Here is a 27,913-nt window from a genome sequence, read left to right as displayed (position 1 = left end):
GAATACAAGTAAATGCTTTCCCCAAGCAACTTCGACTTCCCCGGAGCCTCGGTGCTGATGCCGGCGGAAAGGCTCCGCTCTTCCCCCTTCCGCTATCGGCGGGGTTAAATCAACTACCGATGGAGATCAACGCCTGGCGCAATTGTTGTCGTCCTCGGCTCCATCATGGGGATGGGGACAAGTTGATAGATCCTTCTATCTCCACCTCCATCGCTTTCCTCTGCCGTTGGGTGACTAAAATCTAGCAATATAACGGCTATTAGATTTTGCCAGAGGGACCACAACGAGGTAGGAATATCTGCACAGGACTCGCCATCCAGCGATCACTAAGACAGTAAAGAAAGTGCTTCAGGTTCATACCTAGAGTAGATTGTTGAATCTCTGGGTTGGTGTCTTCTGCGAGAAAACACACCGACCTGAAAGAGCACAGGACATATCGAGTACAAGATCACAATGCGTCCAACAGAATCAACCTCACATCCTTACATCCTTGAGACATCCCGTGGCTCACTCAAGGGTCTCGAGCAGCGGGACCTGACAGGAAAACCGATCCTATATCGCTTTGCCAAAGTCCCTTACGCGCTGCCGCCCACGGGTTCCCGTCGATGGCGTCGACCTCAAGCCTTGCCACATGACTTTACGTTCAACAGCTCACAGGGTGCACCGGGGGACTACACACGCTTTGGGCCCATCTGCCCTCAACCCCACTATGACCATGGTTCAATCGCCATCGCAAATCCCAATGCCGCCCCGCCTGTCGAGAATGAGCAGGACGAAGACTGCCTGTACCTGAACATTTGGGTTCCGGCTTCAGCTCCGCCGAACAAGAAAGGGTGGCCTGTCCAGTTCCACATCCATGGCGGCTGGCTCCAGGTTGGGGACGCCCTGCAGCAGAACGACACGGACCCGTTCGACCTGATTGCCAGTACCACACCGCGCATCATCGTCTCGCCAACTTACCGCCTCAATCTGTTCGGCTTCTTGGCTGGATCCGAACTGGCTAGTCTCCAGGAAGACGCTTCGCCATCAAACTACGGCCTGTGGGACCAACGGTGTGCGCTGGAATGGGTGGCGAAGAACATCCACCTGTTTGGCGGCGACGCATCCAACATCACCGTGGGGGGCCTGTCGGCCGGCGCCAACAGCACTTTTTTCCAGCTCAACTACGACACTCTCCTGCCTCCGGAGCAGAGACTGATCAGGAGAGTGTACCTGTGGTCCAACGCGGTGGCGATCCAGCCGAATCCGACCACCTCACCAGTTCTGACCCAGCAGTTCAACGACCTCTGCGCGATCTTTGGCATCCCATCGTCGAGCCGGCCGCAAGAGAAACTCGAGCGCATGCGCCAAATTCCGGCCAAGGACCTGATCGCGTCCCTGGCCAAGATGAAGATGCACACATTCCGCGCGTCGACCGACGACTGTTTTGTCCCCAGCACGTTCCTCTCAGCACTGCACTCGGGCTCGTTCACGACCCGCCTCGCCGAGAACAACATCTCTGTCTTTCTCGGCGAGGTCTGCGACGAGAAAGAGCTGTACAAGATCGTCAACCCGCCCTCGTCGTACCAGGGACTCATGACCCAGTTAGCCAACTACTATCCCGCACACGTGGTCAAGGCGCTGTTACCGCTGTACACGATACCAGCTACCAACTCGACCAACGCGGCCGAGTGGGCCGAGGTGTTTAGCCAGATCGTGGCGGACGCACAGGTGCACGCCTCGCTCCGGGGTCTCACGCACATCCTGCTCAACCCGCCACAACAGAGACCTGGCGGTGCCGTCGTCAAACCCCTCCCGCCCACCAGCGTTCACCGATACCGGATTTCCTGGCGCGCCAAGAACCTCGACCGCTGGATCTCCCCCTCGGTCGGGGTGTGCCACGGCCTCGATGCCCCCATCTTTTGGGCAAGCGGCTGGCGCGCCGACTTCACCCAGGAAGACAAACGTGTGGTCCAGCGCTTCTTGGCTCCCTTTGGCAGCTTCCTCGCCGGCGATGAACCCGTCCAGGGCAGTCGGGGCGCCATCCGTGGGGAGAGGTATGTCCGGTGGCTGGCCGCGGACGGTAACGTGGTCGACGACAAGGAGGACGAGTTGTGGGACCGCGGCATGCGCATCTGGGATAAAGTGTGGGAGGCGCAGAGGAACCTCGTGGCCAAGGAGAAGGAAAGCGGTGAGAGCCGGTTGTGATACTCGTAACAGCCGATTGATATTGGGGATTGGGATAATCAAGAGTTATACGGGCATGTGACCATGCGAGTTTGACTTGCTCCCTTTCTCCTGGCACGAGCATGGCTAGATAGTCGGTCGGTCTGTCTGTCTGTCTGTCATGCACCCAAAAGGTCAGAAAAGCAATGAATTGAATTCAGTTGGATTTTGACACAGACGACCATCCACGATCTATCCATCCGAGAAGAAGATGATGAACCGGTGGTGATGAACTAAATCGCTGTGATCCGTGATCCGTGATCCGTGATCCCCTTCCCTCCTCTCTACCTCCTTATCTCCCTCCCTCCCTCTCTCCATCCTATCTATCCCACCTCGAGTATATCACTATAGTAAAAGCTTCACTCGAGCAACTTTTTCAAATCAGCCCTCTCGTCTAGCTCTTGGAGGAGATCCCGGAATGGCTCGTCGTCGTGGTTCTCGGCCTGGTCGGTGAAAAACGCCAGGTTGTCTTTGAGCCAGGTGCCTTCGTTGTCGGCCTATATAGGATGTCAAGATCGGAACCAAAAGGTTAGTTGCAATAAAAGGAGGGGGGAGGGGCAGAGGGAAGACTCACGCTGGGAATGAGAACGCCGTTCTCAAGCGCGGCAATCACAGGCTGAAAGGCTATGAAGTGCAGTTTCCTCGCCAGCTTCTCTTCCTTGGTAATCTCGCCGCCGTGCCCGTTGACGCCGGCGGTAGCGGTGCCGTTGTTGACCACGTCATACCACGCGCTCTGGAGCCGGAGCGCAAACGCGTCGAACCTCTCCTTTGTGCGCTTCGGCCCCGTCCGCACGGTCGCGAAGATGCGGTTCGGCGACGACACGCCGCGGTTGTACGGCTTCCCCGCCACGAAGAAGTCGCCGGCCGGCTCGCCCGCGACGAAGTGCACGTTGACAAACAGCGACGGGGTCAGGTACTCGGTGCTGTGCAGCACGGTGATTTTTTGCGCCAATGCGGCTTTTTGCTCCTGTGTGAGGGGGTACGAGTGTTGGATCTGTCGGGTGGATATGGTAGATATGGTTAGGAGGGATGTGAGAGAGAGAGAGAGAGACAACCCCGGGGTGTAGAGGGGGGGTTCTTGGTCAGAAGGAGAGAAGGTGATTTGACTTACGCTGTAGATGGGCATGTTGGCGTGAGGCCCTGGCTTGAGACTGCTGTTGTAGGGTTTGGCGTTCTGTGTAAAGATGGTTGAATAGATTCAGTGTCAACGGGCGAATGCGGTGGCAGCAGAACCATTCTGGCAGTCGAACGGTTCCATTATATAGACGCCGAACAGCGTTGCAGTATGTGCTTGACGGGCTCTTCGTCTAGCTTAGGACTGATTGGGTGAGGTGTTAGTTGCGTTCTCGAGACTTCTGTGCTTCGACCAGCTGTTTCGCCAAAGAACAAGCTAAGTCTCATAAGCGCGACGAGATCCAAGCCCTAGATCGGATGATCGATGAAAAAATGCGGAGGTGTGGTAACCTGCTGTTGGGTGGACAAGGCGGACTTTGGGGGAGGACGGCGGACTGAGCGGCAAATGGTGGACATATGGCGGAGAGACGGACAATGAGGCGGACGTCGAGTCTCCATTCCGCTAGATGCTAAGCATGACTTCCCTGGCTTCCAGCATCCGTAAATAAGTCCCTGCAGATCATCATTCGTCACTTAGTGAGTCAAAGGAAAAGATGCTGGGCGAGAAGCCGCTCAGCTATGTTTGTAAGTACCTGCAATTTTCCACCTCGTGTCAAGCCGCCTCAGTCCCCTCTTGAGAGTCTCCAAACTCCTTGCGTGGTCGCTGTTGGATCTCTCCCTGACCGTTCGCACGTAAAACGCCGCGGCTCGGTACTGCCAATGCAGAACGAACGGAGTGACCATGTCGACCGGGAGTGCGTTCCCTTGGAGGAAGTGTGCGGAGGAAGTTGAGCACGTCTTCGAGACTCGTTCGAGCAGATCCCGTGCATGATCACGACGTCTCAGTTCGGTGGGCGTGGATGGCTCGATGCGCAGAGCGTTGTCGTACAGGACGAACAGGGAACTTTCGCCCAGATGAGCCCAGCCCTAACCTGGCCATGTGTGTCCAGGGGGAATGACACTTACCTGTAACAAATCTGAGCGTGAGCGCCCGCGGGACCTTTGAGGACGCCGCTCACCATCCGAATCGACATCTGAATCGCCTTCTCCAGCTGCCGCTCCTGGGTCTCTCGAAACTCGGCTTCCATCGAGTCGTCGCCAACGTGCTGGAGCACACGACAAAGGAGATGTGTCGCCTGGGCCAACTTGGCGAATCGGCCCATCCTTTCCGTCGACGGGCACGAGATGGTCATCCTGTCGTGGGGAGTGACCATGCCGGCATCCCAAGCCGCGTCATCGACAGGTAGAAGATCCTCTGGGCTGGGATCGTCGGTTTCAAAGTTGCGTCTGCCCGGACAGCTTATGTTTGCGAAGCGATCGAGGATCAGGATTGACCACCACAACCGTCTCTTCTCCTCCGACTGGAAACCATCGATACATTCCGCCGGCCTCTCTGTTAACGTCAGGTGGATGTTCAGAGCCCTCCCAGATCTTGCGCAGGAGGCAATGGACAGGACTGCAGATGGGTAGATCGCATGAGCGAATTCATAGACCGCAATCAGCACGGCTGCCTGGAGGCCACGGATGCTGAAGGCTCCCGCCACCTCGAGCTCGGTCGCGTAGTGCTTTGCAGCCAGATACAACGGTATCCGAGGGTCTTGTCGTTCCTCCGACGGTCTCCAGATGATCAGTTTCATGCAGAGCAAAAGCAGGGCGACATCCCCTTGTCGTGGCACCAAAGGGTTCACGAGGCGGTTGTAGAACGAATGCTTGGAAATGATGGACCACCAACAGTGGACGGTCCGAAAGTATTCTGCGCCGTCCTGTTGAAGTGTGGCAGCGTCTCCTAGAAGGGCCGACACGTTTCGAGGCACGGTCGACTGCACATCCGCGACCACCATCTGGCCGCACTTGAAGACATCGTGATCCAGAAAGTAGACGACCACCGCCTCTGCCGGCTGAGGCTCGATTCCTTTTTCCGTGGGGAGGGACACTTCCTCGCCCTCCTCCCCGTCCTCCGCTCTAGGGGTAGGGACTCTGCGCTGGGGATAGATGCATTTCCGTCGGTGTCTGTAGAACGATGATCAGTATATGGTGGAGTCTGCTTGATTGGCTAAACAAGGTAGACAGAGGCACAGACTCACCTTCGACAGAGCGAGCACTCGGGTAGACACCTGTCGCATTTCCGCTTCCTCTTGCGACAGAAGCCGCATGACAAAAAGGCTCGAGCCTGTTGGCGCGGAGCACTGGGACCGGCAGGCGGACTTGGTCCAGGCGTAGGGGTGGTGCCGTCATCACTAGCTTCCATATGGTGTGGGTTCAGGAAAAATGATAGCAGAAAGGAGAAATTTTAGATGGTAATGGGTTTCTTTTTTCCCCAGCTGTCGATCAAATGTGCGCCTCGTTGTCCGCCAAATGTCCGCCTCGGTTGATCGAATCCGGGGCTCCAGCGGGTGTTGACGGCACGAGTAGATCAGGAACAACAGACGTACAAGGACTTAACTGATTCTCCTCCAATGTCTCTGTAGTCATGCTGAACGAATGTCAGATTTCTATCTAGATTTCCAAATCGGAAACAAATGTCTCTATGGTCATGACTGTGTGTTGTCCCTGCGATATTCCACGCCTGTGCCATGCGTCTAGGCTACCCTCTCGCCCCCTGTGGTTCCTGTCAAAGACACAAGGAGAATCACAGCAGATATCTAAAGTTCCTGTTCTCCTTGTCTGTCATATCAAGGAACTCGTGGTCGGGTGGCAGGTCTTGCGGTTCTTCGCGGTCCCTCTTCTTGTTCTCCCATGCATACAGCAAATCCAGCGTGATCGCCAGCGCAATGGCGACGGCGAGAATCACCACAATGGTAAGCTTGGCCGGGATATATTGGGGGGCATCTTTGGATTGGAAGGTCTCGGGGCCAATGATCTGGACACACAGCGTCAGTTCACTCATTATAGCAAACGCATGATCAAGACGTACATTGCCCACGCAGAAGCTCATCAATACAAGCGCGTTCATGGTGATCTTCTTCGTATGTCCGGCATCTACAAGGTGTCAGCAACGCACCCCGACATGGCATATGAGAACAACTTACAGTTCGACGTGATCCAGCTATACAACAGCGGAAGGGCTAGTAGTTGTTAGCAGCGGTCATGAAATGTTGCGGTCGACTCCAGCTTACTCGCGCCAACGGTGTTGGTCATGAAATTGCCGGCTAGCAAGCCGCCCTTATTCTCAGGAGGCAGCCACGCCATCAAAGCCCCTCCAAGTAAGGTCGGAATGGTGAGGACAATGATGGCAATACCCCTACCATTGTATTTGCCCGCCCACCATGTTCCGAGCCCGACCGACACAAAAGCAACCGCGCATCCCGGAAGGTTGAGAAGCAGTGTTGTGTATTCATCATAACCAAAGCTTTGGGGAAGAGGTTAGTAAGAATAAGTGCACAAGGATCCGTTGCCACATACTTCTCGATAATGATGCTCGAGAAAGAGCTGACGGCACCATTGGGCACGTTGGTGGTGATTACAACCAAGCTCAACAGCCAGGTCCTGTAATCGGTGAGCACCTCCTTGACTTGCTTAGTCTTCAATCTCTTGTTTTCAATCCCAGTCTGATTCTCTCGAACTCGCTCGATAATGTAGATCTTCTCTTCCGCCGACAACCGGCTTTTCATCGGGTTGTCTGGGAGGAAGAGCACAACCAAGATGCCGATAGCAATTGTGATGATCCCGAAGACCAGGAACAATATTTGCCATGACTTGAAATGGAGATGTGGATGGGAGTTGGTGTAGTGGAGGAAGCCATATGAGGCCAGAGAAGACACGGCCGGCGCTACCGATGTCTAGAACATGTCTGTTAGCTGCATCCATACCAGCCGAGTGACAACAGAAGGTCTCTGAAAAACAGTACGAACCCCTTGATACCAGATCCCCATCCGTGAAACTTGTTCATGCCGTTTGTACCACATGGCTGTGAGGATAACCAGGCTGCAACTGTCAGACGCCATTTTAGGCCTGGGTTGTCAAGACACTTGCCTAGGAGCGACACACGACTCGAACACCCCGAGCAAAACTCGAAGGGCGACGATGGATGCAAAATTGTGGCAGACGCAGTTCAGGGAAACTACGATGCCCCATAGAATCACTGCATCATTAGTCCACTTCATCATAAAGTCACCAATCTGCCACTTACCATTGCAGCCCAAGTACTTCGCAGTGGGGAACTTCTGGATAAGGAAGGACTGGAATGGCTCGCAGAACAAAAACGCCACATAGAAGGCGATTGCCAAATTCGAGAACCCGTTCGACGGCATATGGGTGTCCTCAATGACCCCCATGATCGCTGCATAGGAGACTATATCATTGTTAGCAACCGCTCAACTAGTTTCGCCACACATAAACTCACGCAAAGTCTTGTCGGTGTATTGCAAATAGTAACAGGCAAACATCAACGGCATGATCATCCAATCGACCTTTCGCATGAGCTTCTTCTCATCAATATCAATCACCTGTCCAGCTTGGGCGTTGGCCCGCAGAAACCCAAGGGCTGCGTCCACATCTCTGTAGTCGACGAGTTTCTCGTCGATGCTCTCGACAGAGGTCACTCTGGTCTGGTGTGTTTCGATGTCGTCCTTCATTTCGTGGACTGACCAGAGAGGAAGTGCTTCTGATGCAAAGACGTAGTGACACCAAAGCACATCTCACCTCCAAGGTATATCTAGCTCAGCGTATATGAGCTATGTTCGGCCATATGCCGACAGACTCGCAGCTGCCCATTATGGGGGATTATCTCGAAAATCCAGAGATGCAGCCAATCACCTTGGAAGTCTGCACGCGACATGCCGACACAAAAGTTCTCGACCTGCCATTGTAAGAAAGGTCAATCCCTAGAGTTAACGGCGGTGGAACCTGACCGAGGCGGTATGGGTGGGCATCGCCGTCGATCCCCTTGTCACTCTCCTCAGGATCTGCAAGTGCGGAGATCAAGATAACAAGGGATCAAGATATGAAATGCCACAGCGCTTCCCATTCATCCCGGCATATCCAAATCCTTTATCACCTGCCATTTATCGCCGCGAGTGACGCCGGAGATGAGCGACATTGGGATATGCTTCTCGGGACATGTATAGAGTCAGTCGCGCGGCCGCATCAAAGGCTATTCCTCTTTATGGCAGGAGGCGCCGTTCGCACTCTACAGCTTTCCTGATAACACGGATGTTTGAGCCTGAGCCTTTGAGGTCTGGATAGGTGGTAGCTCTATTTCTCGTGGAGATGTTGACCCCCTCAGCAATAATACCGAGTATTGACTGACGAACAACTGGAGACAATGATTTTGGTCACCGTGCATAAGCGAATGACACATTGGGGGTTCAGTTTCGGCTCGAGAAGATGAGGTACATAGGAGCAGGGCGCTTGTGCTGGTAATGACTGGTCCATTGAGGCTGGGCACTGAGAGAGACATTCTGCAACCGGAGTTTTCGGTCTCATTTTTAGCATTCTCTCGAGAGGAAGATAGAGAGCACCCTGCATATGGTAGAAAAGGATAACACATTGTTACTAGTGTGGAATACAACCGCGAAAGGGAGAAAGAAGGAGGAAATTAAGTCTGGTTTTTGGCGCAGCTCCACAAGCCAAGGCTGCGCACATTCTTCATGTCCTTCATGATCTTTCTGAACCACTGTCGACCGCTCTGCTCGTATTTCTTCGCTTTTCAGCCATGGCGACCTTCATCGCATATCAACCTCGAGTAAATGCACTACCCTTTGATAACTACACTTTCAGGTGCAAATGCGTATCAGAGATTCGGAACTAGAGCAGGTTTGGCATGGTCTGACGCCACGCGGACGAGGATCAGCGGGGTGAGTCTTGGGTCCGGGAGAGTGGATTTGTTCCCAGGTGGCCAGAGCCTGTAATAATGGCACTGATTTAACCCACTTGATTTCTTTTCTTTTCTTTTATGGATAACAAGATCATCTTCATCTACATTGACTGTTACACGATGACCCTATGAATGCAGGCTTTTTGCGATTGCTGTACCATGCAAGATGACTCTTCCTTACCAGTTCTTCAGACCGACGGACTTGAGTGGCTCGGGATTGGAGTCTCAGGCATTGTATACTCTCTCGACGAGCACCCTGTGGTAAAATCGCTCCCACATATGACAATAAGTACGCAACCAACGAAAGCCTTGAAGACCTCCAGATCGAGAGATCCGTATACCAGCATCTAGGGTCTCATCCCCGAATATGTCGATGTATCTCCTCGGTCCAACGAGGAATTATTCTAGAGAGGTTCGGTGAACCGCTCCGGAAGCATCTCCTAGAGCTTCAGAAGCAGGAGAAGACTCCGTCGTATAATCAGGCTCTCAAGTGGTCTTGTCAAGTCGCAGAGGGCGTGGCATTTTTACACCAAAAAAACATCGTACAAGGAGATATCGGCTGTCACAATATTCTTCTAAAATGCGACGGGATTAAGTTATGCGACTTTGGAGGCTCCTCAATTCACGGAAAGCCGGCAACAGCTGGTTACGAATACTGATCTCAACGTTGGGACGATACTTACGAGAATCCATCCATTCAAAGCGAACTCTTCGCGCCTGGTTCAACTATCTATGAAATATGGACGACCACGCGGCCTTACCAAGATGAACCCGACGAGATAGTCGGGCAAAATTACAAATCTCAGTGTTTTCCTCCAGACGTCAAAACCCTTCCAGTTGCTGGAATCGTCCAAAATTGCAGACATGGTACTTATCGTTCTGCGGATGAGGTTGTCGCCGCCCTTGCATCGCTTCAGACCGAACAAATGAGGCCACACTTGTCCACCACCAATACCAATAACTAGACAGCACTCACTTATTTTGGTGGCATCATTACTACCTTTATTCAGTAGATGGCTCTACCAGATACAGTTGTAACCCAACCACCTTTCGAGAGAGTTGGTTTATCCATATGTCTATGTGGATATCCAACTCATATCTTTGGACGACGTAAGTAAGACAAGCTTACCACAAGCATTTCTCGCCGTTCGCCCTGACGCACTGGACATTCTCGGTTCCGCCTTGGATTCAACTCTCGTTGCGACCGACCTTCCGTATTTTCGGAACCCTCAAGAGCTTCCAGGACCTCTCCCGACCTCGGCCGGGATTCGAGAGGCTGAAGTCATTCTCACGAAACGCGAGAATTATGGCAGCAACTTCGGACGGGTTGAACTAGTACGAGATCATTTCGTTATCAAACATGGTCGCTATATCAAGGAAAAGGAAGGAACTGCGCTCCTCTTCCTGGAAAAAGTATTGTCCATCCGTCCCTGCGCCTCGGCTATACGCAATGTATCGAGAGAAAGATGTCCTCTACCTCATAATGCGACTACTCCCAGCACAGAGTCTTTGGGATATATGGGATATACTGTTAGAGACTGAAAAGAGCTCGATATATAACCAGCTAAGGAGCGATTTGGCCAAAATACGCTCGATACCACCACCAAACATTGTTTGCAGCGTTATGGGAGGACCTATTCCCCATAGATTTTTCGATTGGTTTGGCCAGTAACCTCAAATTGTTGGCCCCTTCAAATCATCGTCAGAATTTCATCGGGGGATGGCGCTCCATTTGAGAAAGCAATATGAGCTTAATGACCGACGACCACGGAGTGCTGAGTGGTTCGAACGACAATTTGAGCGGACCTTGACGGATCATATGTTGCAATTCTGTCTGCACTAGTGGCAAGAACAGGTTGACAATAATCCTCGCCGTTCGAACGACCGTGCAGCATGACACTATTCGGCGCCAGCCAAAGATGGCGATGTAGTATCTCAATCGCGAAGGTATCGTTCACTTCGTGCCGCACAAGAATCTGCCTAAGCTCTTGGAAGATTGACGACGCGACCGTGAAGGATTGCTCATCGATATGTCTCATTGTGTTGTAGAACTGTGCCGGTGACCTCAGCTCTTTCTCCGTACATGTCATTTTGTCCGGTGCGGCCGACGGTAAGATGGTTGGGAGACTGCTTGAATTGGAGCCTGGCCGCGGACTGCATCACAACACTAATGTCAGAAATAGGAAGACTTGGACGAATTCAACTTGACCCATCGGAGTGTCATTTTCCCTCTCTGTTTCTCGAAGTGGACTGTTTCTGGTCTGCTGGTCCCGTCCCAGACCATGCTGTGGTTCGTGCATGAATAAAGTTGAATTACCACTCCTTAGGGGTCACATCACCCCTCGATCGAGCTCTCGACGAACATGACAACATTCTCGCGCAACTTGAGTATCCAGCGCAAGAGAGAGAATTTCGGAGTTTTCTGTCCGCTCGCATGACCGAAATCGAGGCCATTGTGTCCTTTCACCTTGGCAGCAGTGATTTTCAATTGGGTGATGAAGAAATGTGGATTTCGGGTAGCTACAACGTCTGCGTCCCCATGTATTTCAGTCCGGCCTCTAAGAAAGATGATGTCTATACCAGGATACCGTTGCCGTACAAAGTTGGGGAGAGAAACTCTCCCGGCAATGTCGAGGAGAAGCTTCGGTGCGAGGTTGCTTCCTACATCTGGATTCAACAAAATTGTCCGGATATCCCAATTCCTGCACTCTATGGATTTGGGGTTCCGGACGGTCAAACGGTATGTCTCCCCGTCACGACGTGCAACGGATTGAGCTGACAAGGTTATTAGTTCACTGCACCCGAAAATGTTCCACGCTTCACTCGACTCCTGTCGTATGTAAAGCGGACCTTGTTTTCGTGGCTTGGAACAGCTTCACCAAGTCGGTACATCCGCCGACGGCGTCTAGATATCCTGAAGACTGGATATATCATCATCGGTCGAGTTATCGAGGGAGAAATGCTCTCGATCTCCTGGGATTCCTTCCGCCACGACGCCGTTCGTCGCTCAAACCTGTTTCATGATGTAGCCCGGATTACCCTGTCATTGAACAAAGCTCGTCTCCCTCGCATCGGCTCTTTGTCCTTTAACGACAGCGGTCATCTCGCATTGACCAACCGTCCCCTAACATTACGCCTGCAGACCTTAGAAAATGAAGGCATTCCTACTCCTCTTGATCGGAATTCTACCTACACAGCTGTCGAGCCTTATGTTTTGGACCTCTTGGCGTGTCACGATCATCGGATTCACCACCAACCGAATTCCATTCATCATCATGACGATGGCGAGCAGCAACTTGCCGCTCCAACGATGATGCGTGCCATCACTCATCATTTCTTGGATCCAACGTATCGACACGGCCCTTTCGTCTTTACTCTTACATATCTTCACCAAAGTAATATCTTCGTGGACAAGGATTGGCACATTACTTCTCTGATTGACTTAGAGTGGGCCTGCTCTCTTCCCATTGAATTCCAGTCCCTGCCGTATTGGCTTTCGGGGCGAGCTGTAGATGAACTGACCGGAGAACACATGGACACTTTTCGCCGATTGGCGACGGAATATCTGGACGCCTTCGAGCAAGAGGAGAGATGAATCCTGGGGACGAACCTGTTCCAAACGCCGATAATGAGAAAGGGCTGGGAGACGGGGAGCTTCTGATACGTCCACGCAGTAAATAGTCCAAAAGGACTCTTTCGACTATTCAACGATCATCTATAGTGGATTTTCTGCCCTGAGTATTGCACCACGAAGGTCTTCGATCAAGTAGTGGCTCGCTACTGGAGTGTAAATGCAGCAGCTGTGATAAGGGCAAAGATCGACGACGAGACAGCGTACAAACATCGATTGGAGAAGGCGTTTGCAGACAAGCTGAACAATCTCGGGCCTCAGCCTAGAAAGTAACGGATCCTGGGTGACGAGCATCCCGACACGGCTTACACCTAAGGATGCAATGATTCGTCCGTCTTCACATCTCTGGCCTCGATGGCAGCGTTGGTCATTCGTGGCTAGTGAGCAATCCATTTTCGTCGGAATCGGGGCGCAAGGGTGTCATCACCGTTGATCGATATCGAATAGCTCGGTTATGACAATGAACAGGCAAAGGTGCGTCCTAACCGGCCGAGTCGAAGCTGCATGTTGCGAATCAGCTCGAACTCTCTGCATGAACAAAACGGATTTCGATAGCTAACATCCCGAAGACAACACCGGTATCAATTGACTGCTCCGTCTGGACGTGGTCAGTCATGCCCATCCCTGTCGACATGCAATCACGGGACGTTAAGCCCCCTTGATGTTCAACTGAGGAAGGATGAAAGCTTCTTTTCTTGAAGATCGACATGGGGCACATATGTGCTCGCAGAAAATTCTAGGGAGAACGGCATCCTTCGACAGAGCGTGTTGACACCGGGCAAAACACAACTGAAGCTATTAGACACTTGCTGTACGTGGGATAGTTGTTACGCGTCTCTTTGGGATTCCGACCCAAGCACGACTGAACAGACCCACAGGCATACCAGGAGAGTCTCCGATCTCAATCTCTCCTGGACTGATACCCGGGGACTAACATTGTATCATTGCCACCCTCACCTCACGTCGGCGTGCTATGACGACTACGTCAATCGAATTGCCTCCTCTGAGATCTAAAAAGAGATACTGCAATGACTCGATCTGCCATGTGAGCCATTACCAAAGGCATACATCTCGCTTTAAAGCCGCCTCCCCTGTGCATCACAACGAGAGCAGCCTATACCTGCGCGCCATGGAGTCCTACACTATTCCGGGCGTTTGGCCACTAGTCTGCATCAATTATCAACTACCAATTGTACAAGTAGTTGCCCGATGTGATGAATCCGCGGAACCCGGCACCTTTGCACGCTGTGTCCGCAGAGCTCGGGGGCGATACATCTACCTTCCGTTGTGCACACTGGATAGAGCAACAGGATCTTTTAGCAACAGCCTGATTGTCGGCTGCACAGGCGCTGAGTCAGAGGTTGCACACCTTCAAGGTCTTCGCCTCCGTGATCATAAAAAGGATTTACCAAGCACACACGAGAAAAGTGTCATCAACAATAAGAAGAATATGGGTGGTTGTCGTACGCTTTACCTGTTTGGAAGACAAACCAGTCGAATGACGGCAAATGCTCGCCCAGATTCTATATTTAGCTCTCGTGGCAAGGAGTCTGGCCAACCACATCAACGCGATCAACCCCCCATGTTCCCCTGTCGGTCAATGAGCCGTCAGATTAGTCCTGCGACAAGGACGAAACAAGTCAACAAGTCGGAAAGTCGCCGATGACTTTCCAGGATCTGGTTTGGTCTCTGAACTTCGTCGATCCATCACAGGAGGCTCAACCCGCTCATGCCACGCAATGCGCCATATTCATATCTAGAGGCCGCCAGGAAGAGCATGTTCCAGTATCCTCGAAAAGAAGCTTTGCTATAAAGAACACCGCCAGCCTGCTGGAAGAAATCAAGTCGATGTTGATGGTCTGAGTGCCTGCGGGAAACATAACCTTCACTCTCTCCTCATCATTGAGCACATTATCTTTGATATCCTCTCCCACGGCCCGACATGAAGTCCAAGCTTCTAGGAGCAATGTTTTTTGCCGTTTCTGCGAGTAAGTTGTCCTCAAAAACTGATAGTTCGCACTGTGGCTGACAATGGATCCTATCAGTGGCAGCAGCAACGGTGGCAGAGTCTGAACAAGATTCTTCTCTCCAGAAGCGAGCGTTCTACGAGGACGGCTACAAGATCTTTATCCGCAAACGAAATGCACACGCCTGCATGATGTCCATCGCCTTCATCGTCCTGTTCCCGCTGGGTGCCATTTCCCTTCATCTCCCACTGCGAGGTGTTCGCGTGGTCAAGTTCATCCACGCGCCGATTCAGATCCTGGGATTGGCGGTAATGATTGGTGCAATGGGGCTGGGTATCGACATTGCAGATGTTGATCTGAACTATTTTTCCAGCAGCACCTCTACCAAGGCCCACGTTGTGGTTGGGCTCCTCGCGACATCGGCGCTGATCCTCTTTCAGCCGGCACTGGGGCTGTTGCAGCATCGTTATTTCAAGAAGACAGGCAAGAAGAGCATGTTCGCCTACATCCACCGGTGGCTCGGCCGCATCGCAATCTGTCTAGGCTGGATCAATTCCGGCTTGGGTTTCCAGCTGGTGCCCATCTCGTTGGTCGCCACTCACTCTCTGGTACGAAACTTTGTGATCATGGGAGTCCTGGGAGGGATTTGGTTCTTCCTGATCGGGTGGGATGGATACCGACACCACTGGGTGAAGAAGAACAAGATATCCGCGTATCGGCTCGGCTGGGATAAGGGCGTGGTGCTTCGAAGTCCGCAGGCGGAGGAAGAGGGCATCAAGGAGGCTGGCAATTCCGCGGATCCGGTTGCTCACAGATAAGGGAACAAATTATTCTTATAGATCTACAGTTTTGTATTGTACGGAGGACTTCGGTATCTACCAAAGTGTCTTGTCGCTGTAAAGTCGTTGCCAGGAAATCCGCCTGCGGTTTAGGCGGCCCTGCGCCTTCGGGTATGGTCGCGGGCTGGGCGCGCCGCCGCTTTTGACGTCTATCTTAAAGGAGACATCCTAGGCATTAGTGGCAGAAAGGCACACCTGTACATAGCCAATTCGGGCTGGGAGTACCACTACTTTCCTGGGAGCCGCATAGGTGAGTTCAACTGGAGTTCTGCATGGATATGAGTTGAGACGGGAGATGCTCAATGAATAGGTACTTTGTGCCGTTTCCGTGCTCGAGACGCAGGTCAGTGTCAGCCTCGAGCGAAGCTGAAAGAACTTTGGAAAAGACCTCTCCGGATGAGGCTATGTGACAAGGCAACCATGTTCGACTAGTGCAAGCAGGGGGCTATCAGGCGAACACGCCACGTCTTCGCGGGGTTTATTTATGGGTTAGGATGCACAAGGACGCACTACGATGCAGGGAAGAGTTTTGAAGTACGAGGGACTCACGCCCATATGACAACCTGCAGGGTTCTCCATACAGACTACTGAACCGCCAGATTCGCTGGTTTGCTTTTGACCTTGGTCATTCCAGTCAACCTCTCAGCCTCTACTGCGGCAAATACATCTTGGATGTCTTTTGAGCTTACGACATACTTAGCAGCTCGACAGCTCTGGTATCGCCATGCCTCCAAGTTTGGATACACTATCCGGAACCGTGTCTTCAATATGGAAGCGCCTCTTCAGAAGTAGTTTGGATTCGTTCACCTATACGCCACTGCATGACGATGATGAGATACGTCTCCTCATTCTTGCGCCGCGGCCTCGCAATAGTGAGCCATTTGGCAGTCGTCGGCTTGGTGACAGTATTCAACATGTTCGTCTCTCAGCCTCGCCCTTGTATACTGCCATATCTTGGATGTGGGGCAAGCATGGCGATCGAGTCGACTTTGAAGTTGATGGTCATACTCTGAGGGTGCAACGAAACTTGAAAAGGATCATTCAACACTTACGACATGATTCTCAAACCCGTCGAGTATGGATCGACGCTGTCTGTATCGATCAAAAGAGCATACAGGAGCGCAATCATCAAGTTCAAATGATGGGCAAAATCTACGGAAACGCCAATTATGTCGTTGCTTGTTTGACTGATACGAATGCCTTAATAAGAAACCCATTTGACCTACAAACACACAAGAACGCTAGTTCCCTCACCCGTCGTGAGGCTTCGGATTTACACAGCACGTTGTATTACACGCTACACGAGACAGAGGAGATGGGTATTATAGGCAGCTCTAGTCGTTACCCGAACCCCATCTCCCAGTGGAGCCGCTTCCTCGAGAATGAGTACTTCACCCGCCGCTGGATAATCCAAGAAATCACTCTAGCCCAATCAGTCACATTCTGCTGTGACGGATATCTAATGCCGATGAGCACCGTCAGGGAAGCCATCCAGAGCTCGAGAATAAGGAGACCGGACAGCGGTCCTTCTGAGTTGCACCATCAAGCTATGCGGCTTTGTTCCACAGACCCACAGACATCGTCTTACACCTCAATGGAAGATCTCCTGTATTTGCACGAAAGGGCAGAGTGCTCGGATTTTCACGACAAGGTCTATGCATTAATTTCACTGACCCCTAATGCACAAGTTCATCTCCCAGTTGATTATAATGCCAGCCGGGCCCAGCTTCTGCTGACGGTCTTCAATTTCTCCCTCACATACCAAGACTTGTCAACTTTCCGAATCCTGGGCTTCATGTCCTTCCTTCGACAACATCTTGAAGTTAGCAGGGAAGAGCTGCACGGCAGCATCCACGATCCCGAGACTCCATTGTACTCTACCAATATCGCCGTCCGGGGTATCGTGCGCGGTTGGATCTCAACTGCCCATCCCGGGCTTCGTGAGGAAGAGACAGCCCTTCGAATCCGCGACCGATTGCCTGCCCTTTTCCCTCTCCGCAGACTTTTACTGAACGAGAAAGGGCCTGAACCAGTAGTCGAAATCGATCAGGAGGGCTTGGGGGACCCGCAGCCTGGTGCAATCGTCGGGATTCCCGGAATTGACCAGAATCTATTTACCTTGACCAACCATAAACCTGGAGACTCAAGGAATGGAGACTCAAGCGACCGGGCTACAGGCTGGGGATCGCCGCCGAAGTACAAGCCCACCACCCAGAGCTCTGTTTGTGCCGGTCTTGCGTGCACCAGAGTCCAGTATGGCGACGAGATCTGGCAATTTGAAGACACACCCGTGGCTGTCATAGCACGCAAGACTCCACGAGGCTACTCGTGGATAGGACGAGCTTTCCTCATCCGTGACCACCAAAGAGATAGGTCATCATTAGAGAATTCAATAGCGTGGATCAGGGACAGCACAAAACATTCACGGGCCACGCCCGTCATCCACGTTGATTTGAAGGGGCTGTACGAGCTGATGACTTGGGTCAACCTCGACCAATAACGAAAGCCATTTTCATCCCTGATAAAGGATTACCTTGTAACAGGACAGCTAGGGTAGGATTGAATAGGCAACAGCCTAAAATGAGTGGACTACACCCACTGCTTCCACGGGCGCCCATCTACAGACTACACGGGCTGAATGCAAGTTGGTCTAATCTATCAGAAGCTACTCCCCTTGTTACGAAGGACCGATCAGTCACTCGAGCGTCACAGCTCTTGACACGTGATTTGACACGTGATAGAAACCAGTGAGAACTTGTCGCAACCTCGAGAAGACGAGGGAAATAATCCAGCCTATCAAGGTTGAGAGGCAAAGCTTCGGGCTTTAAAAGCCCGGAGTATACCTAATTTTAGTGTCACCTTCGAACTATCAGTGAATTCATTGTTCTGCAAGAACCGGATACCTTAACTACATCACAAACTTTCGAGATACAGAATCTCCCGTGTCCCACTGTCTGGTGATCTATCTATAGCTATTGACAGCGGCAAGTCATTTGACAAGGCTGCTCGACGGGCACCACACTCTCCAGTATTCATCCAAAGTACTTCTTTTCCGGACTCTGGTATAAACATCCAATATCCATTTGAGGAAGGTCATGACATCTTCTTTGCTGGCGTGTATAAGCAAGCGAAGCCTGTCTTCTCCTGGAAACTCACAATGACTGGTCATGTCGTCAGCAGCGTCTTCCCTCCACAGGTCCCCCATAGAGTGCATCCCACTTACCGTGTCCACTCCTTCATCACTTCCTAAATATTTTCCTTCGTGGAGTCTGCATGTGACTTCTTCACAGCACCCTTCTCAGCGAGTTGTTAACGATGTCGTCGATAGTGCTCTGCCGAATACTGGGCTGCTAGTCTCTGAGCGCGGGGTTTTACGGCCATACTGCCTCAGGGGAGATCCTCTTTTTCCCTCACTCCTTCTCTTTACTACCAGCGGTAGATGATGCGAGGCCGGCACTGATAAGTAAGAGAAGGTCAGGAGAGAAATTGGTCACAGACAGTAAATTGATAAGACTCTCGGCGTCGGGTCTAGACATCAAAAGTTGGGGAGAGTCGCCGGAATGTATGAAAGGAGGGAAATGAGAGGCGGCTTGAGTCGATTTTGCGAAGCATCTGTCGAAGTTCTCGCTGTGGCTTTGAGGAAATCTCAGAGAGGGAGCATCCTCGTCGGGTCCTCGAGGTGCCATGGTCAGGGTAGGGGAGTCGAAGGCGCCCATCGTTCTCGAAGAGCGGGACAGATCCCTTGCTGATTCTGAAGGGGGACTGTTTCTCGTCCCCATCGATGGTTGCATGGTTGCGTGGTGCATGAGGGCAAGTCGGCCTGAGCAATGGACGGAGGATGATTTGGGTAGACTGAGATGCGGTGAAGGGTGGGGAGGATGCAGGGGACCTGATCTTAGCATCGAGGGAAGAAGACCTTCAAAAGCGGCGTTGCTGGCCGCCAAATTCGGCGGGAAATTTCCCTGCAACCTGCGTTGAGCTGTAAAAACACCAAATAGAAATGATGATGACCGGAAAGACACGCTACGAGATACTAAATATGGAATAGTGAGCATTTCCTCTTATTAACCGCTACTTGTGCAAGTCTAGCGAGGCTTGGCAGCTTGGCATCAGCGGAGAAATGCTATATAGGGAGCCTCGCTCCCCCTTTCCAAAGACGCACCTGTTCCAACGAGTTTCCGCTTCTATCCTTCATCTGCGACCTGTACGATTCCCAAGTACGAAAAAGTTCGTGGCTGATGCTTTCCTCCCCGCTTCTCCTCATACATTTCAACAAAGTCCTTCCCCACTGCCCGGCCTCTCCTTCTCCCAGAGACACTCTTTACCCTTTTACGTCCGTTCCAGGTCGTCGACCACTCGTGTCGACTAGCGCTGGCAGATGTGCACTTCGTGTCTCATTTCGATGAGTGGCCCAAAAGTGGCCAATACGAGGTCTCAGGTCGCCCATCTGACGTCTGACAACCCCAGACGAAGCTGAGCAGCGGGTCTCCTCTTGCCTCGCACCAAAGCTCGCACCATCTGCTGGCTCGTGCGAAGCAAAAACTTTCATGACTTGTTCCTCAACGACGGCTCTCGCCCTGTCCCAGTGTGGTCAAAGGTAGGTCTTTAGTGTGGACCATTCCACTGGCTGATCTTGATGCATCACGATGCTTTTTTTGCGGAAATCCACCTCCCATGCAGTGGATGTGCTAGTCACTGGATATCCAATCAATGTTCCACACAAGACGAAGCCCGCTGGTCTTCCTGACAAATCTCGACGACCCTGACCAACTGGAGTATCTCTCGTCCGAATCTACTACTCTTTTTCAACATGACGACAGGAACTATACCTTTTAGGAGCACGCGTACTTTTCAGTATTGGAGGGGTTAAAGCTTCAGCCAGGTTACGGGAACCTTGCAATGAAGTGCTTGTGGGTATCACACCACCCAGATGTAAGCTGGGCTTCTGCAGAGCTATTCGAAACGGCTTGGGCGCGTCGTTTAGGCTGTTCCGTGCGAGGGTGTGATGTGTGAATCGAGAGGGAATCTTCTGCACCTTGTCCTGAGGCATGATATAAGGCCCGCAGCACCCCGCGCCCACGAGCAGTCTTTCTCGATTCATTCAACTAACGGCCAGGATGGAGATACGCAACCGACCGGATGAATGGAAAATCGAACAAGGCTTGTCTGGGGCTAAGCTGCCGTTTCTGGATCAGACGGGCCCTGAACCAGTGTTTATCCAGCCCAGAGCATGGCCGGAGTTGACCAAGGACCAAGCAGCCATCGATGCTGTAGGTAACCGTGATGAGCTGTTTACTCGCGAACTCGAAGGATGGAAAGGGTGCGTAACCTCCCTAGGCTGGGGACAATGATTGACTCGGTCTTAGATACGTGGAATGGGAGAAATACCCAGAGAAGAAGGAAAAGGCGCACAAGATCCTGACCTCCCAGGTCTTTCCGCCAAATCCGGAGTTTCAAATGGGACCTATTCCAGACACGAACCCCGTACTCCCAGGCATACACTGGAAAATGTGGCACCACGCAGTCGGCGGTGAGCTTACTGATGTCCCTGAAGACTCTTGGAGCACTGTCCTTCGCGAAAAGCACCCGGAGATGCTTCATCTGCTGCAGTTCCCCTACAATGGAGAACCTCCCAAGAGGCTGGTGACCGACAAAGCGGTGACGCCGAATTCGCTTCACTTTGTGCGAAACCACGGCGGCATTCCACTCATCGACAAAGACAAATGGAGGCTGGATTTGGACGGGTTAGTCAAGAATCCGCGAACGTTCACCTTTGACGACATCACGGACGAGTCGAAATTTCCTCGTATCGAAAAGTTTGTCACGATGCAGTGCTCGGGGATCCGACGAATTGAGCAAATCTCCCTCTATGCAGGCCAGGGAGATGAGGTCCCTCAGGCTCCATGGGCCGAGGGGGCCATAGGTACAGCGAAATATCTCGGGATCAACCTGAAGGATGTCATAGAAGCCTGTGGGGGTCTCATCAAACCAGCAAAACATCTCGAGCTCTACGGTGCCGAGACCTACTTTAAGGACAACGAAGGCTAGTACGGTTGTGAGGACGAGGACCTTGGAGGGCAATGTTGGCTAATGAATTAATTAGTCATGAACTACGTGGTGAGCGTCCCATGGTCCAAAGTCAAATACGACGAAGTTCTCCTCTGCTGGGAGATGAACGGGGAGCCACTCCCAGCCATTCACGGCTATCCGGTGAGAATCATGGTGCTGGGGTATATTGGTGCTCGAAGCGTGAAATGGGTGTACAGGATCAAGGCTATTGAGAATCCTTCACTCGCACCAGTCCAAAGCAAAGAATATCTCTATTTCAAGTAAGTTTGTTTGGACTATTGCCCTCTTTGCCACGCCCCAGGCTGACCAGAAATAGCCAGCAGACGGGCAAGCACAACCAACAACCAACGGACGGCATTCAGATCCAGGAAATGCCCGTGAGCTCCGCCATCATGTCTCCGTGGACCAAGCAAGTGGTGATTCATAACGGCAAGATTCACTGTAAAGGATGGGCGTATTCAGGCGGTGGGAGATGGCCGGAGCGTGTCGAACTGTCGGCCGATGGGGGTTTCAGCTGGTATGCAGTGCCCAACGCCAACCTCTCCAAGAAGGGCAAATGGACGTGGAGGACGTGGTCGATTGATCTCCCCTGCGACGTGGAAGGCTGGATCGAAATCGTCTGTCGATGCTGGGACAGCTCGTTGAATACGCAACCCCTGACGGTCCGTGCGGCATGGAATTGGGGACTCCACGTCACGCATTCAGCACACCGAATCAGCGTCTATAGTATCAACAAGACTCGAGAGCGCACGGCAGAGAAGCTGAAGCAGTTCGAGGCCACCGGCTCGCCTTTGGCGCCTCTCACCTGGCCCGAGGAATTCCCCACGCAGAGCTGGGATGACTACAAGAAATTCTGGGAGGAGAACGAGCCTCGGGACGTGGATTGAATGAGTGGGATGGGTATACTTGCGGGGAATTTCTCTGTCCATCCTTACTGCTGCTGCTGTACACGAGTAACTTGATCAACATGACGCCAAGTACTATATTTGATACCGCCTACCACTTTACTTGGCTGCAACCATCGTGATCGTGGGCCAAAGCTATGGACAATATGGATCGACAGCAAACACTACTCCCTTGACGACCCTCGCTCAACAGGTCCAACTGGTCGAAAGTTTCTGCATCTTTGAGTTTTCCCCTCCCCACGCTCATCTGCAAAGCGACTGGTGTCTAGGCACCCTAGGCTAGAAATCATGCACTCTAAACCCCTTGCAGGATTCGCAAGCTGGCCATTGGATGCGAGTTACCGAGTAGCTTGAAAGCTTCTGCCCCCTTGGGTTGACATGCCCCAGCTCGTCAGGGACTAGAGCATTCGCGCGAAGGCTTCGTGCGAAAGGCTTTCGACACCACAACCGACCCTTGCACATGTTCGGGGATACCAACTGATCCCAACCATTGTCAAGTGGGGGATTTTTGGAGTCCCATGCTCCAGTCTTCACGTCTCGCATTGAGCGGCAGCCCCGGACTGCAAGCATGGGATGTCGTTGGCCTGACCGAAACGCAGCAAATCGAGTGCGAGCCATTTGACAATCAACTTCTCGACTCGGAGCGTGTCGAGAACTATGCACAGTCAGTGGTCGCAGGGCTGGTGACAAATCTCCCGGGATTAGACTCTGCTCAATGTATCGAGATGGTGTCGTACTTGGGTACATGGGTATATGATGTATAAGTATACTGCAGAGGGCCGTCACCACTTCAAGTGCATCTCATCAGAAGATCCGTGGAGATATCCCCGTGACACCAACTTGGTCCAAGCAGAGCAGACATGTCTCAGCCTCACTATACTCTCGCCGAGGGTATCCCCCTGCCTCGAAACGACATCATCGACCAACTACCCACGGGATCAGGAGGTGGTTATGTCCTCTTGACAAGCACCCAGCTGCTCGAGAACCTCGCACACTTTTCTCGTGAGAGAATCCCCGAACGGACGGTCCACGCAAAGGCCGCGGGCGCCAGGGGCTACTTTGAAGTGACGGACGATGTGTCGGACGTGACAGACGCAGACTTTCTCAATGGCATCGGCAAGAAGACGGAGGTGTTGATGCGCATCTCGACCGTCGGTCCTGCACGAGGCTCTGCCGACACGGTTCGCGATTTTCGCGGGTTTGCCATCAAGTTCAAGACCAACGAGGGCAATCAGGACTGGGTGTTTAACAACCAGGTACTCTCACTTCCTCCCTTCTTCTGTACGTGGCCAACGCAGAAAAAAAAAAGCTTACATGAAGTTGGTATTACTTCTGACCAGCCCGTCTTCTTTGTGCGCGACCCGGTCAAGTTTCCGTCGCTGAATCGAAGCCACAAACCTCACCCGACCACCAACGCTGCCGACGCCAGCATGTTCTGGGACTTCCACGTCAACAACCAGGAGAGCATCCACGCGCTCATGTTCCTGTTTGGCGACCGGGGCCTACCGTCGTCGGTGCGCCACGTCAACGGCTACAGCGGCAACACGTACAAGTTCACGCGCGACAATGGCGCCTCGTACGTCTACACGCGCATCACGTTCAAGACGGTCCAGGGGATCCATTACTACACCAACGCCGAGGGCGCCGCGATCGCGGGCACGGACCCGGACGCGCACCTGCTCGACCTCCAGGGCGCCATCGGCCGCGGGGACTTCCCGAAATGGGACGTGTACATCCAGGTGATGCGGCCCGAGGAGATTGCGCACGCGCCCGTCAACATCTTCGACATGACCAAGGTGTGGCCCAAGGGGCTGTACCCGCTGCGCAAGGTCGGGCGGGTGACGCTCGACACGAACCCGAAGAACTGGTTCGCCGAGATTGAGCAGGCCGCCTTCAGCCCGAGCAACATGGTGCCGGGCATCGCGCCGTCGCCGGACCCCATGCTCCAGGCCCGCATGTTCGCGTACCCGGACGCCGCCCGCTACCGGCTCGGCGTCAACTACCAGTTCCTGCCGACCAACGCCCCCGTCCCGACCGTCTACTGCCCCATCGAGCGCGACGGCTTCATGAACTTCACCCCGAACTACGGCGGCGACCCGAATTACCTGGGCACGCGGCTCAAGCCGGTCAAGTTCTCGGACCGCACGAGCAACGCCAACGTCGTCAGCACAGACTTTCTCAACCAGAAGGGGCAGGAACAGCAACAGCAGAAACTAAAGAACCTCAGTCTCGGCCGTCCAGACGAGGTCCAGATCCCCACCCCCATCGCCGCATTCACCCAGGTCGACGACCACCGCGACTTTGAGCAGCCCGTCGCGCTGTGGCGGATCATGGCCGGCCAGGAGGGCGCGCAGGCCCGGTTTGTCGACAACGTCGCCGCCCACGTCAGTGGCGTGGGGGAGAAGTGGTTGCGGGATGAAGTCTACGGTATGTCTCTTTTCGGTGGTGGTGGTGGTCTACAAATTCAATCCAATCATCATTACTCCCTCGTCCTAACCTACCTACCTACCCCCCTTCCTCCTGGCCGCGTGTTACGATACGATGGATTTTTCAGGGAGAAGATCCAGAGTGGCACATAACTGTCTGGCTGACTGACTGACTGACCGGTGGTGTTATACAGCCATGTTCGCCAAAGTCGACGCCCACCTCGGCGATAGGATCCGGCAGGTCGCAGAGTCAAAGATCGACAATGACCATAAACACCCGCACAAGTCGGCGTGGCATTGATTCACTGTGAGAAGCTGAGATTCCTCGGACGGACTGGAAGGTGATGCCTATTCACGACTGGGGGCTGGTGGTGGGAGATTATAACATCCTGAGGTATGAAATGGTACCGGTACCGGTGCTGGTGCTGGTGCTGGTGCTCTAGTAGGGCGTGCCGATCAGGATAATACCAGAGTTCTACATATTACTACCTAGGTAGGTAGGCAGGTAGGTAGGTACCCGGGTATCTAGCTAGCTACAAAAACCAGATACTAAGAAAGTGAGAATGAAAATGAAAATGAAAAAGTATGATCATTGCCATTCAGTCCACCTCCTCAGACGACATGACACACCAACTACCACCATCCCAGGGTCATCCTCATTCGAGGTATAGAATAGGCAACTTTGAGCACGTCGTACACAAGCTATAACTTTTGATTCAATTACATGCTCTGGATCGCTTCACGGCATCAGACCAATCGACGGCCCCAGTGCCGTGTCCCAAGCGTGCCAGTCAAAGTCGACTTGGTCGTAGAGCATTTGGCCGGGAGCCTGATCGCCCTGGTTGTCGCCCTGCATGTCCTGTGACAAGGGAGGAACTGGCGGCCGTCCCTCCCCAGGCCTGGTCCGGTGCATCGCCTGCTGGTGGGCCGCAGCCTGGCTCTCGACCGCCGAGATCCTTTCGCCGCAGATGCATCGGCTCGACAGCACCGCGTTGGACGGGAACAGTACGTGGTAGTCCATGCCGACCTGCTCCAGGGCCTTGCGCCGCGTCCTTACCAGCATGGTCCACGCGTCTCGTCCGGACGGCGAGAGCTGGCGTCGAGGCGGGTCACTCTGGCTGACGATGCCCTCGTCCACCTGGTAGAGTTCGAAGATGGCGTCGATCAAGCCTCGTGAGAGAGCGGCGTCGTCGCTGTACGGGTGCTGTAGCAGGTCGGCGAGAAGGAGTGAAACCGCCTGCAGAGGCTGGTAGGTGCCCGGGTACATCCAATGGAAGGGCTCAGAGATGGGATCGTTGCAGACACGAATAAACACCTGGATAAATGCTTGTGCATGTTTGACCGCACTGTGAGCTGGTTAGCCGTGGGATATCAGTAAAACAGGACTGCCTTGAGGTTCTTACTTTGTTCGAATGTTTTCGTCGGCCACCATCGCAGGATCCCTGAACAGCGGATGGTAAAGGACACAATACGCCTTGTGGACCATTAGGTGCAACAGGAGCGCAGACCAGGCCGTAAAGTCAACCACCTCCTTATCGCTCGGGTCTGGTCGAAGAGTCCACACCCGATCAAAGTCAAGCATAAGCGGCACTTGATCAAAAGGACGAGGAGTCGCAGATCTCGCGGCTTTGCCCTCAGCAGCACCTCTGGCCTTGAGCAACGTGTCGACTGTAGCACTGGTGCGGTCAGCTATCGTTCGAAGGCGGCCAGCGCAGTCTGCAACCACTTCCAGCGATTGAAAGGCGTCTTCGAAATGAAGCACGAGGACTCGTCTAATCTCCCTAGTAATTTCGTAACGGCGAGACGCCACCAAATAGCGAACGTCGACTGCAATAAGTCAGCAAAGATCGTAAGATCACTGGCACAAAAAGTCTGCTTACTTTCTTGTCTAGCACTTGGATCGTCGTTCTGAACGTCGTATTGACAGATGGAATCCGTGTTGGCCATTTTCTGGTTGATAAAGAGGGGTGAGAGTCCAGATGAAGATGAAGACATGACATCCAGGTGAAGGATGTACCACCAAAGCCGCCGTCTAGTTTCCAACTCGGAGGGAGGTAGCCCTGATTCTGGGAGCTGGCGGTGTAAGCCCATGCCTAGCGCAACACGAAACGAGGTCGCAATGAAGTCGGGAGCATCCGAGAATTCCTCTTCCCTCACGAACTGGCTCTGTGCAATGATGTAAGCTGCCAGAGAGTAGATGCTCGGCCGTCGAGGGAAGCCGGTGAGGCTAGCCGAGGCCATGGCAATGAAGTACATATCTCCAGGATTGAGAGTGGTGGGCTCCCCGAAGATACGCTCCAGACGAGCTGGCGCGGCCGAGAAGACTGCCGCAAACAGAATGGCAGATAAGAGAGATAGAAATCCCGGCTTTTTGCGCATAAAGACGCTCGGCTCAGCGTTGTGCACATTCGCGGGGGGAATGCCATCCCAGAACGTTCTGAAATCCTCTGCAAAACTCTTCATGTGGAAAATAGGCGTCAGAGGAAAGACGGTCGAGAAGAAAAACCCGCACAGCTTCTCACAGATTTCTCGATCGGGTAGCAGAGCCATGACACACGAGATATTGTAGTTCCTCCCACAGAACTTGCACTTGTTCGACGACGGCTGGGACCATTCAAAGCCACAGTTGCGCGGAGGACGAAACTTCTGGCCGCTCCATTCGAGACCTCCATCCTGCATCCTGCCCGGAAATTTAGGGAATGGGCTGGTCTCGCCGAGGACCGTGGGCACCGTGTCGCTGTTGATCTGGGCGACGGTCAGCGAAAGCAAAGTTGACGGAGAAGAAGTCCACCAAAGTGAAAAGGGCTAGGATGCTCAAGTACCTCCGAAGGGATTGCATTTGCCCAATAGGTTGAGCCTACATAGGCCGAGCGGCCACCATCATAGACAGAAAGCTGTCCTCTCTCAGGGCCGATCTGCCTGGGCACAGGCTCTGCAGGCGCT

General features: G+C 53.0%; 12 protein-coding genes across 12 annotated transcripts; 7 read left to right on the top strand and 5 right to left on the bottom strand.

The window, feature by feature from the left end:
* Positions 1 to 453: 453 nt before the first annotated feature.
* Positions 454 to 2,187, top strand: Z517_05431 (uncharacterized protein; the record flags this gene model as incomplete). The annotated part of the gene is made up of 1 exon (XM_013430758.1): positions 454 to 2,187. The coding sequence occupies one exon, from the start codon at positions 454 to 456 to the stop codon at positions 2,185 to 2,187; it is 1,734 nt and encodes a 577-aa protein (XP_013286212.1).
* Positions 2,188 to 2,564: 377 nt separating this feature from the next.
* Z517_05430 (uncharacterized protein) lies at positions 2,565 to 3,331 on the bottom strand (the record flags this gene model as incomplete). The annotated part of the gene is made up of 3 exons (XM_013430757.1): positions 2,565 to 2,702; positions 2,780 to 3,199; positions 3,317 to 3,331. 3 exons carry the CDS (start codon positions 3,329 to 3,331, stop codon positions 2,565 to 2,567), a joined length of 573 nt encoding a protein of 190 aa, XP_013286211.1.
* Positions 3,332 to 4,280: 949 nt separating this feature from the next.
* On the bottom strand, positions 4,281 to 5,566 carry Z517_05429 (uncharacterized protein; the record flags this gene model as incomplete). Its single annotated transcript, XM_013430756.1, has 2 exons — positions 4,281 to 5,328; positions 5,403 to 5,566. The coding sequence occupies 2 exons, from the start codon at positions 5,564 to 5,566 to the stop codon at positions 4,281 to 4,283; spliced, it is 1,212 nt and encodes a 403-aa protein (XP_013286210.1).
* Positions 5,567 to 5,947: 381 nt separating this feature from the next.
* Positions 5,948 to 7,892, bottom strand: Z517_05428 (uncharacterized protein; the record flags this gene model as incomplete). Its single annotated transcript, XM_013430755.1, has 9 exons — positions 5,948 to 6,178; positions 6,233 to 6,297; positions 6,348 to 6,383; positions 6,435 to 6,667; positions 6,721 to 7,097; positions 7,170 to 7,242; positions 7,285 to 7,399; positions 7,448 to 7,609; positions 7,661 to 7,892. 9 exons carry the CDS (start codon positions 7,890 to 7,892, stop codon positions 5,948 to 5,950), a joined length of 1,524 nt encoding a protein of 507 aa, XP_013286209.1.
* A 2,992-nt stretch (positions 7,893 to 10,884) lies between these two features.
* Positions 10,885 to 11,223, bottom strand: Z517_05427 (uncharacterized protein; the record flags this gene model as incomplete). Its single annotated transcript, XM_013430754.1, has 1 exon — positions 10,885 to 11,223. One exon carries the CDS (start codon positions 11,221 to 11,223, stop codon positions 10,885 to 10,887), a length of 339 nt encoding a protein of 112 aa, XP_013286208.1.
* A 344-nt stretch (positions 11,224 to 11,567) lies between these two features.
* On the top strand, positions 11,568 to 12,728 carry Z517_05426 (uncharacterized protein; the record flags this gene model as incomplete). Its single annotated transcript, XM_013430753.1, has 2 exons — positions 11,568 to 11,873; positions 11,925 to 12,728. The coding sequence occupies 2 exons, from the start codon at positions 11,568 to 11,570 to the stop codon at positions 12,726 to 12,728; spliced, it is 1,110 nt and encodes a 369-aa protein (XP_013286207.1).
* A 1,978-nt stretch (positions 12,729 to 14,706) lies between these two features.
* Positions 14,707 to 15,549, top strand: Z517_05425 (uncharacterized protein; the record flags this gene model as incomplete). Its single annotated transcript, XM_013430752.1, has 2 exons — positions 14,707 to 14,752; positions 14,810 to 15,549. The coding sequence occupies 2 exons, from the start codon at positions 14,707 to 14,709 to the stop codon at positions 15,547 to 15,549; spliced, it is 786 nt and encodes a 261-aa protein (XP_013286206.1).
* A 745-nt stretch (positions 15,550 to 16,294) lies between these two features.
* On the top strand, positions 16,295 to 18,070 carry Z517_05424 (uncharacterized protein; the record flags this gene model as incomplete). Its single annotated transcript, XM_013430751.1, has 1 exon — positions 16,295 to 18,070. The coding sequence occupies one exon, from the start codon at positions 16,295 to 16,297 to the stop codon at positions 18,068 to 18,070; it is 1,776 nt and encodes a 591-aa protein (XP_013286205.1).
* Positions 18,071 to 20,687: 2,617 nt separating this feature from the next.
* Z517_05423 (uncharacterized protein) lies at positions 20,688 to 21,618 on the top strand (the record flags this gene model as incomplete). Its single annotated transcript, XM_013430750.1, has 2 exons — positions 20,688 to 20,890; positions 20,937 to 21,618. 2 exons carry the CDS (start codon positions 20,688 to 20,690, stop codon positions 21,616 to 21,618), a joined length of 885 nt encoding a protein of 294 aa, XP_013286204.1.
* Positions 21,619 to 21,675: 57 nt separating this feature from the next.
* Positions 21,676 to 22,526, top strand: Z517_05422 (uncharacterized protein; the record flags this gene model as incomplete). The annotated part of the gene is made up of 2 exons (XM_013430749.1): positions 21,676 to 21,899; positions 21,956 to 22,526. The coding sequence occupies 2 exons, from the start codon at positions 21,676 to 21,678 to the stop codon at positions 22,524 to 22,526; spliced, it is 795 nt and encodes a 264-aa protein (XP_013286203.1).
* An 878-nt stretch (positions 22,527 to 23,404) lies between these two features.
* Positions 23,405 to 25,271, top strand: Z517_05421 (uncharacterized protein; the record flags this gene model as incomplete). The annotated part of the gene is made up of 3 exons (XM_013430748.1): positions 23,405 to 23,800; positions 23,885 to 24,971; positions 25,165 to 25,271. 3 exons carry the CDS (start codon positions 23,405 to 23,407, stop codon positions 25,269 to 25,271), a joined length of 1,590 nt encoding a protein of 529 aa, XP_013286202.1.
* Positions 25,272 to 25,709: 438 nt separating this feature from the next.
* Positions 25,710 to 27,649, bottom strand: Z517_05420 (uncharacterized protein; the record flags this gene model as incomplete). Its single annotated transcript, XM_013430747.1, has 3 exons — positions 25,710 to 26,316; positions 26,374 to 26,797; positions 26,851 to 27,649. The coding sequence occupies 3 exons, from the start codon at positions 27,647 to 27,649 to the stop codon at positions 25,710 to 25,712; spliced, it is 1,830 nt and encodes a 609-aa protein (XP_013286201.1).
* Positions 27,650 to 27,913: the final 264 nt, after the last annotated feature.

Source organism: Fonsecaea pedrosoi (assembly GCF_000835455.1).
Source record: "Fonsecaea pedrosoi CBS 271.37 unplaced genomic scaffold supercont1.3, whole genome shotgun sequence".
NCBI classification, from domain to species: Eukaryota; Fungi; Ascomycota; class Eurotiomycetes; order Chaetothyriales; family Herpotrichiellaceae; genus Fonsecaea; species Fonsecaea pedrosoi.
The sequence above is the reverse complement of the archived record's forward strand: the minus strand, read 5'-3'. Positions and strand labels throughout refer to the sequence as shown.